General features: G+C 40.6%; 1 protein-coding gene across 1 annotated transcript; it reads right to left on the bottom strand.

The window, feature by feature from the left end:
• Positions 1-3,218: 3,218 nt before the first annotated feature.
• Positions 3,219-3,740, bottom strand: LOC145121864 (uncharacterized). The gene has a single exon (XM_079057555.1). The coding sequence runs from the start codon at positions 3,738-3,740 to the stop codon at positions 3,219-3,221; it is 522 nt and encodes a 173-aa protein (XP_078913681.1).
• Between the last annotated feature and the right edge of the window lie 6,973 nt (positions 3,741-10,713).

The following is a 10,713-nucleotide window of genomic DNA, read 5'->3' as shown; positions in this document are numbered from 1 at the left end:
CGGATAGCTGCGTGATCAGAAAAGATTATAACTTTCGTGCCCAACAGATATTGTCTGAGTTTTTCTAATGCAAAAACAATTGACAGCAACTCTTTTTCTGTGGTCGAGTAATTTGCTTGGGCGTTGTCCAAAGTTTTTGATGAGTAATATATAACGTGGGGAACCTGGTCTTTTCTTTGTCCTAAAACAGCTCCAACAGCAGTGTTACTGGCGTCACACATTATATTGAATGGTAAACTCCAATCTGGGGGCTGAATAATGGGGGGCAGAAGTAAGAAGATTTTTCAGCACATCAAAAGCCTTCTTACAGTCTTCATTGAAGTCAAACTCAACATCTTTTTGCAGTAACTGGCACATGGGAAATGATATCTTCGAAAAGTCTTTTATTAACCTCCTGTAAAAACATGCATGACCAAGAAAAGAATGCACTTCCCAAACATTCTTCGGGTAGGGTAAGCTTTTTATAACATATATTTTTTCTTTGTCGACTTCCAAACCTCTTTTTGAAACAATATGACCCAGAATCAGACCTTGGTCAACCATAGAGTGACATTTTTCAAAATTTAAGACCAAGTCTGTTTCAATACATCTTTGCAAAATTTTTGTGAGGTTTTTCAAACAAATATTAAGGGAGTCTCCATAGACGGTAAAATCATCCATGAAGACTTCTATGGTATTTTTGACAAAATCAGAAAAGATGCTAACCATACACCTTTGAAAGGTAGCGGGTGCGTTGTAGAGTCCAAAGGCCATACGCCTGTACGCGAATGTCCCGAATGGGCAGGTGATGGTCGTTTTCTCCTGGTCTTCTGGAGCAACTGGAATCTGATGGAAACCTGAGAATCCATCCAAGCAGCAGTAGTGAGATTTTCCAGCAAGCCTCTCTAGCATCTGATCTATAAATGGGAGATGAAAATGATCTTTCCGGGTGGCTGCATTTAATTTTCTGTAATCGATACAAACGCGCCATCCGTTCTGAACCCGAGTTGGAACCAACTCTCCTTCTTTGTTCTCTACCATTGTCACTCCAGCCTTCTTTGGTACGACTTGAACTGGGCTCACCCATTTGCTTTCAGATATCGGGTATATCATCCCAGCATCCAATAACTTCATAATTTTTTTTAACCACCTTTATCATTGGTGGGTTTAATCTGCGTTGGGCTTCCCGCGATGGCTTATAATCTTCTTCCATCAAAATTTTATGCATGCAGAGAGATGGGCTGAGTCCATTGATGTCTGCAATAGTCCACCCAATAACGCTTTTATACTCCTTCAGAATTCTGATCACTTATGAATCTTCTTTTTCTGACAACTTGTTGGATATGATGACTGGTAGTGTTTCTTTTTCTCCAAGGTATGCATATTTCAGGTGTTCTGGAAGTGTCTTTAGCTCCAAGATGGGGGCTTTCACTACAGAAGGAAAAATTTTGGAGTTAGAAACTGGTAATTTAAGAGTTTGGGTACCATACCTCAACTTTCTCTGCTGGTCCATATGAGCTGCCATCTCTTGAACTTCTCTATCAACCACATAATTTTATGATAAAATATGAGTTGCATTAATAGACATATTTCTGTGGAGCACTAATGCTAGTGACTCACGGTTAGTAATATCAAAATATTCTGAAGATAGTGGTTCAATTACATCAATGAAATTAAGGGATGAAACATCATCAGGATAACGCATGGCGTCATAAATATTGAACTTGATAACTTCACCATCAAATTCCATTGAAAGGGTACCATCATAAATATCTATTTTGGTTTTGGCAATTTTTAAAAATGGTCTCCCCAAAAGGATGGAACCTGAATTTGGTGAGTCATCATCTCCCATATCTAAAACATAGAAATCAGTTGGGAATATAAGTTCATTCACTTGAACCAAAACGCCTTCCAGCACACCTTTTGGGTGTACCGGAGAACGATTAGCCAACTAAATAATAACTCTTGTTCATTTTAGTGGCCCTACCACGATAGTTTTAAAAAGTGAGTATGGAAAAACATTTATAGAAGCTCCTAAGTCCAACATAGCTCGTGGGACTGAATGGTTCCCCAACTTGCAAGGAACATTAAATACTCCTAGGTCCTTGTACTTTGGGGGCATCTTTTTTTGTAAAATAGCTGAAACATTCTCACTTACTTTAACTGTTTCATTTCCTTTTAATTTTCTTTTTGAAGTGCACAATTCGTTCAAGAAATTTGCGTATCGGGGTAGCTGTTTAATAGCATCAAGAAGGGGAATATTTACCTCAACTTTTCTAAAAAAGTCCATTATCTTTGTCCTCCTTTTCTTTTTTCGTGTTTTTCAGTCTTGAGGGAAAAGGAGGAGGAGTAATTTTTACCTCAGCTTCAGCAGGTCTATCTTTTTTATGCACCTCTTCAGTTGCCTCAGATTCTTGCTCAACCACGATCTCTTCTTCCTCATCTTCTTGCTGAACTGGTCCTTTGTAGTTTTTACCGCTTCTGAGAGTGACAACACAAGCATTGTGCTTCGGGTTTTTCTCAGTCTGAGATGGGAATTTTCCTTGTGTTTGTGCTTCTAATTTGCTCATAGAGTTCGCGAGTTGCGATACCTGTTGTTCCATATCTTTGATGCTAGACTTGGTTTCATTTTGAAAAGCTTGGGTACTGGTAGCAAGACTTTTAACAATGTCTTCCAAAGACATGCCGGAACTACTAGCTTGTGACTGAACAGGTGGTTGCTAAAAGTTGCCTTGATGTTGATTCTGCTGGAAAGGTTGTTGAAATCCAGGTAGAGCCTGGTATTGATTTCTTTGCTGAAAGTTATGTTGAGGCCTTGGCTGGAAATTGTTATTTTGAGGTCCTCCCCAAGCTTGGTTGTTGCGATGCTGATCAAATGGCCTTTGCTGAAATCCTCCCATAGCTTGAACAAATTCAGTGTCTTCTTGAAGTAGTGGGCACATGTCTGTTGGGTGCCCAATTTTGCAGCAGATCCCACAAGGTTTGACTTTTGGTTCAATACCTTTTTCTTTTGTCAACAAAAGGACAACCTTAGTTAATTCTGAAATTTGAGATTCCAGGTGGGCATTGCTCATTTCTTTGACTCCTATTGGCTGGTCCGGGTACCAATCTTCTTCAGTTGGTGAATGCTTTGATTCATTTTCCAGCTTTTCAACCAATGTATGGATCTCTGTTGGTGTCATATCTGATAGTGACCCTTCACTTGATGCATTTATAAGTCGCCTCTCCATGGGTACCAATCATTCGCAGAAACAATGGTATAGATCATAATCACTAATGCCATGTTGAGGGCATCGGACCAGCAACTTTTTGAACCGCTCCCAATAAGTGTGGAGAGCCTCTCTTTTGCCTTGCTTTATACCAAGAATCTCTATGTGCAGGTTTGACACTTTCACCTCAGGAAAGTATTTCTCTAGAAAAAATGTGGCGAGTTCATTCCAGCTTGTTATTGAACCAGACGGGAGGTCATATAACCACTCCTGTGCTGCATCTTGAACTGAGAAAGGAAACACCCTTAGTTTGTTCCGGTCTTTAGTAACTGCATGGAGTTTCATTCCAAAACAGACGACATGGAATTCCTTGAGAAATTTGGCAGCGTCTTCATTCTCAAGGCCTCGGAACGGGGGCAGCAAATGGATTAATGTGGATTTGAGCTCAAAGTTCTGAGCTTCTGGAAAGGTGATACATAGAGGTTGTTGGGTAACCTCTTGTGTTGCCCACTCGCGAAGAGTCTTTTCAGCATCGTCTCCATTTTCGCTCATTATGATTTCTGTTTCGGTTTCAGAAGAGTCTGTGGGTTCGGATTCTTCTGAAGATGATGATGAGTATGTTTTAAAGGGGTTGTTAATGGGTGAGGTAGGTGGTGCTTTTTGAAAAGGTTGAAATGAGGCTTCAGGTTCGTTCCACAAGGGAGTGCCTTGTGGTGTGGGTGTTTTATAGTGTGATCGGGGGGGGGGGGGGGGAGGAGGATGAGGTTCCTGCTTGCTGCTTCCGAAGTTTTGCTTCCTTCTTTAGCTTCCTAACAGTCTTCTCAATCTCTGGATAAAAAATTAGATCACCTGTACGTGAAGATCTTGGCATAAAACTACTAGTGTTTACCGTGTCCCCGACAACGGCGCCAATTTGTTAAAACCGCTGTCATGCATGATTTAAACAAATAAAAGTATAAATAGACTTCTCTTTTGCACTAACAGGTAGTACTGGTAAGCAGGGTTGGATCCTCTGGGACACGTCCTAAAAACTTAGCCGCTTTGCGTAAGGCATGAACTAATTCTTGACAAACGAATAAAACATAAAAACGGGGGTTTATTTCTGAAAATTTAAACTAATATAAATCAAAAATGATAAAATATTGATTGAATTTAAAGACTGTGAAAATTCAAATAAGAGAAAACAGTTTCAGTTCCGCGGTGACTCCCCTGATCATATAATTAACCTTCAACACAATATTTGACTATGCACTTGTTTAAACTAGTACTAGACTTCATTAACAAGCTCTAATGACCTCTATTAAAAAAAAATTATTTAATCAAAATGAGTTCTCTGAATTAAACCTAACTTTTTACCAAATTAACCAAACAAACTCTTGATTAACAATGAAACGTTGCATTAGACACAGTGTAATTTCCTAGTAAAGTCCAATACCTCTCATAAGCTCGGTGGCTTAAAAACTTGTTTGATCAATTCATATTAGAGTTAACCCTAAACGCAGAATTAATCTAATATATGTTACTTTTTACCAATTAGTCTAGATAATTACGTATCTAAACAATTAGATAACTAGAATAATTCACAAACAATTTAAGTGGCCAACAGAAATCGAAATCAAAACCAAACATTCAATTAAACATAGAATTGATCAAACTAAACAGTAATCACAATCAAACATAGTGCCTAATGATTAATCATACGAAAAGGTTACGTCTTTGCAAAACTGAAATCTGAGAGTTTAGCCTGACATGGCTAAAAACAGATTACAAACAGTAGAAAATAAAGTCTAAACGATAAATCTTACTAAACAATGAAAAGAAATTGAATCGTCTCCTTTAGATCTGCGTTCTTCACTTGAAACCCTCTGAAATTCGCCTTAGAATCGCCAATTAGGGTTACTGGACAAGGGTAGGGCTCTATTTATACGTCCAGAAATAAAAACGTCGTGCATGCAATCGCATGTAGACAACCTGCAATCGCATGTATAACCGAAAACGCGTCACGGGCCTTTTAAATGAAGTACAATACCATTTCGAGAAATTTTAGCCAACATGCAATCGCATGAAATGTGTTTTCTCATCCTTGTGAATTTATTTGCACGAAAAATCTCTGAAGCTAAGCTGCGACCAAACCTGCGATCGCATGGGCATAACTGCGACCGTATAGGGACAACATGCGATCGCATGTTGTCATTTTCGTGTCTTTTTGGTCGTCGTTCCTCCTTTCAAGCAGTTATTGATCATCCCTCGGCATCCTTCCTTAGTCTAGACTCCAGTTAAGCTCCAAAGCATCCATTAACGTATCCCGAACTCGCGTAATCATCCATGTGCTCCAAATTACCCTGAAAAATCATAACAAACGTGAGCAGTACGAGCATTCTACAAAATAATCACGAAACTCACAATACATAATAATAATCGGGAGTTAGTTAAAATTTTATGACAAAATACCGAGGAAATCGTGCTAAAAGATGCATATAAAATGCATCTAACAAGGTTTTGATTATTGTTTTGAAAATCATACCGGACCGGCATGTTCAACCGATGACGTCACTGGGCTTTTTCAAGCCTAAAAACCGTTTGTTTTCGAACGAACATAAATCATACGGTTCAATGGGAATTGGATTCAACCAGCCCGCTTGAACTAATTTAATTTTTTTTAATTCATAAATTCAAACTCGAGCTCAACCAATTCGATAGGTCGGTGGTTCAATTTTAAATATATCTAAAACTACTAGAACATTTAAAATGTAAAAATAATTAAATAAACTAAAATTATATAAACTTACAATTGGAAAGACGAGTGGTGGTTGGTGGGGGTGGGGGTGGTTGTGACAGGTGATCGTGATGGGGGTGGGTAGGGTGGTGGGTGGTGGTGGTGGTGATGGTGGTGGGTGTGGTGGTTGGTGGGGGTGGGGGTGGTTGTGGCGGGTGGTGGAGATGAGTGGATGGTGATGGTGGTGAGTGGTGATGTGATGGGTGGTTGTGGTAATGGGTGGTGGCGGGTGATGATGATGGCGGTGATGGTGATGGTGATGGTGATGTGTAGGTAGGTGGTGGTTGGTGCTGATGGGTGGGTGGTGGTGACAGGTGATGGTGATGGGGGTGGGTATGGTAGTGGGTGGTGGTGGTGGCGGGTGGTGGTGATGGTGTTGGGTGAGGTAGTTGGTGGGAGTGGGGGTGGTTGTGGTGGGTGGTGGAGATGAGTGAGTGGTGATGGTGGTAAGTGGTGATGGGTGGTGGTGGTGATGGGTGGTTGGTGATGGGTGGTGGTGGTGATGGGTGGTTGGTGATGGGTGGTAGCGGGTGATTATGATGGTGGTGGTGGTGGTGGTGATGGTGATGTTTGGGTAGGTGATGGTAGGTGGTGGAGGTGGTTGGTGGTGATGGATGGGTGGTGGTGACAAGTGATGGTGATGAGGGTGGGTAGGGTGGTGGGTGGTGGTGGTGGTTGGTGGTGGTGATGGTGGTGGGTGTGGTGGTTGGTGGGGGTGGGGGTGGTTGTGGCGGGTGGTGCAAGTGGGTGGTGGAGATGAGTGGGTGGTGATGTTGGTGATGGTGGAGGGTGGTGGTAGTGGCGTTGGTGGTGATGAGTGGTGGAGGGTGGTGGTGGTGATGGGTGTTGGTAGTGGGTGGTGGTAGTGGGTTGTAGGTTGTGGTGATGGGTGGTTGTTATTTGTGGTGACGATGTGTGATGTGATGGGTTTTAGGTAAAACAAATAAACTAGAAAAACAATTCCTAAGTTCACATGCAACCTACTTTGGATCTATGTTTTAACTATTGAACATATAACTTTGAATTGCAAACAAGAACCCTAGAGGAGAGAGGCTAATTTCGAAATTAAAAAACTAGGGTTTTAGAATTACATACCTTTCAATTATTATAGGAAACAATTGTTAATCCTCTTGAACTTGATCTTCTTGGAAGCCTAGCACCACAAATGTAATGCCTCTAATGGAATCACACCCAAGAACTATCAAGAAGGAAACTTGAAGGAGAGAGAGGCTAGGGTATGCAAAATTCGGCCTAGGGTTTCTTCCAAGGTAGGAGTGGCCGAATCTAGGAGCTGGGAGGCTCCTTATATAGCTGAGGGATCTAGGGTTTAGGGAAAACCCTAATACTCCTTTGCTTGGGGCCTAAGCTAATCCAAAGGCCTTTTCCAAATCCCCTTGGACGAAATCCTTAGGGTTTCCCCTATAGATTTCGTCCACCTCCTTCCAAGGAGGTTCTGGAGCCTTCCACTCAACTATTAGATAATTGCAAACTAGTCCCTGCACTTTATAACTAATACTTTTAACCCCAAAATTAATTCTGATTAATTTCTGACTAACTATTAATTAGACATAATGATTTCTAATTAATATATTAATCTTTTAACATATTAATAAATCATTTATATTAATTTATTAATCTTATAAATTAATATCTCTCCTTTCATAATTTCCTTGTCCCGTTGCTAGGTTGAGGGCAACCCAAAAGGACAGTGCTGCTATCAATTCAAGTACATACCAATTATAGTTATGGGCTTAAACACCTAATCCAACAGTCTCCCACTTGGATAAGGCTGTAACTATAATTGCTAGTACGCCTTTTAAATTTGACCAGCAAATTGTAGCTTCCAAAAGCTGCTGCTGAACTCTGACCCAGTCAGTTACATGTCCTGAGATAAGTGATCATATAATCCTCCGTTCTGCAAGATATCCCCAGACATAAGACATGGAATGTAATCAATCTCTTTGTCTAAAATCTATGTTTCCCGATTTCTGATTTGTGATGATGTAGGACTTCTAATTGAACACATCAATTTAGTCCTGGCTGGGCCCAGCACATAAGTCAACACCAATTCATCGAGGGGCCCACAGATATCGCTTTTCCGGTTAGGGCAAAAGGAACGAATAAACGTTGACTCATATGCTTGTATCTTTTACTCATCAAATTATACATGACAATACGTTTTATAACACCAAGTTACTGATGCGTTTTCGTATCACCAATGTATAACCGACTTTGTAAATTACAACTCATATATCTTCGTTTCAAGATTATAAGATATTATCGTCTCAGTATTACTCGTGATGAATTCCATGAAGTGATACTCTGAGCGAGGGTTTATCCAATACTCAAATCTCAATTTCTGAGTACTCATGAACATTGCAGCAATTCTATTGCCATGCCTATCCTCAGACAATCTGCAATCCAATTCACGACAGTCTTAATTCACTACTTACTTCCAAAAGTACGAGTGACTGTGGAGTTTGAATAATCTTATTATTCGGGAAGTAAAACATGCAAAAATGAAACACAATAAACAATTGACAAAAGGCAGCAAACAAACTCATAAATAATACTTTATTATTTAATCACCAAAAGTCAATTACATTTACTTTGTTACAAGTTTCAGAACTAATCTAACTACTAAAACTAATATCATCTTTCAGTCCTATGCTCCGAGCATGCTGAATATGCTTAGCCCTACTCAGACCCTTTGTGAGGGGGTCTGTTGGGTTATCTTCAGATGACACCCTCTTTACTACAAGATGGCCTTCTTCTACTCTATGTCTGATAAAATGGTACTTTCTGTCGATATGTCTGGTTTTACCATGATCTCTCGGTTCCTTTGTTAAGGCAACCGCTCCCTCATTATCGCAGAACAGTTCCATAGGCTCCTGGATGGTTGGAACAAGTCCGAGATCTCCGATGAAGTTCCTTAACCAAGCTGCTTCCTTAGACGCTTCACTTGCTGCTATGTACTCTGATTCAGAAGTAGAATCAGCCATTGTATCTTGCTTGGAACTTTTCCAAGTAACCGCTCCTCCATTCAGTAAAAATACCCAACCAGATTGAGAACGGAAGTTATCTTTATCCGTTTGAAAACTGGCATCACTGTAACCATCTACTCTCAAAGTATCATTGCCACCAAGCACAAGGACCCAGTCCTTTGTCCTTCGCAAATACTTGAGTATATTCTTAACCGCTATCCAATGAGCTCTACTCGGGTTTCCCTGATAATGACTGACCATGCTCAAAGCAAATGCCACATCAGGGCGAGTACATGTCATAGCGTACATGATCGATCCGATAGCGGAAGCATAAGGTACACGACTAATGTCATCTATTTCCTCATCTGTACTCGGGCATTGAGTCTTACTCAATTTGGTATTGCTCTGGATAGGTAGCTCTCCCTTCTTGGATTTTTCCATACTAAACCTCTTTAGTACCTTATCCAAGTATGTGCTCTAACTAAGTCCAATTAGTCTCTTCTTTCTAACTCTCAATATTCTAATCCCAAGAATATAGGCTGCTTCTCCAAGGTCTTTCATGGCAAAACACTTTCCAAGCCAAGACTTAACATCTTTCAAGGTTGGAACGTCGTTACCAATGAGTAATATGTCATCGACATATAACACCATAAAAGTTACTATACTCCCACTAGCCTTTATATACACACAAACTCATCTTCACTTCTAGAGAAACCAAACTCTTTGACTTTCTCATGGAAGCAAAGATTCCAGCTGCGAGATGCTTGTTTCAATCCATAAATGGATTTCTCAAGCTTGCACACTCTATTGGAAAACTTTGCATCAACAAAACCCTCTGGCTAATTCATGTAAACATCCTCAGCCAACTTCCCGTTAAGGAAATCAGTCTTGACATCCATCTGCCAGATTTCATAGTTATGAAAGGCAGCTATGGCGAGCAATATCCTAATAGATTTAATCTTAGCTACTGGTGAAAAGGTCTCATCATAGTTAACCCCTGGGGTTTGAGTGAAACCTTTTGCAACCAGTCGAGCCTTGAATGTGTGCACATTTCCATCCATGTCTGTCTTCTTCTTGAAGATCCATTTGCACCCAACTGTCTTACGACCTGGTGCACTATCAACCAAATTCCAAACTTGGTTGTCATACATGGACTTAATCTCGCTGTTCATTGCCTCTTTCCACTTGGAAGCCTCTAGGCCTGCCATTGCTTCCTTATAAGTGACTGGTTCTAAATTTACCAGTGTCCTATCACTGATGAATGTGTCACCGTCTGAAGTAATATGAAAACCATACAACTCAGGTGGCACACTCACCCTAGTGGATCTTCGAAGAGGTAATGAGTTATCAACTGGTTCAACAGGAACTGTTTCCTCTGGTTGAGTGCTAGTGTCATCTAAGGTTCCTTCATTGGCTAACTCTTGAATTTCTTCAAGGTCAATGGTGCTCCCACTGTCCTCTTTGAATATGAGCTCTCTTTCTAGAAAGACTCCTCTTTGTGCTACAAAGACCACGTTTTCACTAGGTCTGTAGAACAAATATCCAAAAGACTGTTTTGGGTAACCAATGAAAACACATTTCTCATTTCTAGCTGCTAGCTTGTCGTGAGTCTCTCGTCTTACGAAAGCTTCACAACCCCAGACTTTAATATGTGCTAACGAGGGAACTTTCCCCGTCCACATTTTGTGAGGTGTTTTGGCAACCTTCTTTGTAGAGACAAGATTGAGGATGTGGGTGGCTGTCTCTAAGGCATACCCCCAGAAGT

Source organism: Lactuca virosa, chromosome 6 (assembly GCF_052849685.1).
Source record: "Lactuca virosa cultivar CGN04683 chromosome 6, Lactuca_virosa_CGN04683_v6, whole genome shotgun sequence".
Classification (NCBI taxonomy): domain Eukaryota; kingdom Viridiplantae; phylum Streptophyta; class Magnoliopsida; order Asterales; family Asteraceae; genus Lactuca; species Lactuca virosa.
The sequence above is the reverse complement of the archived record's forward strand: the minus strand, read 5'-3'. Positions and strand labels throughout refer to the sequence as shown.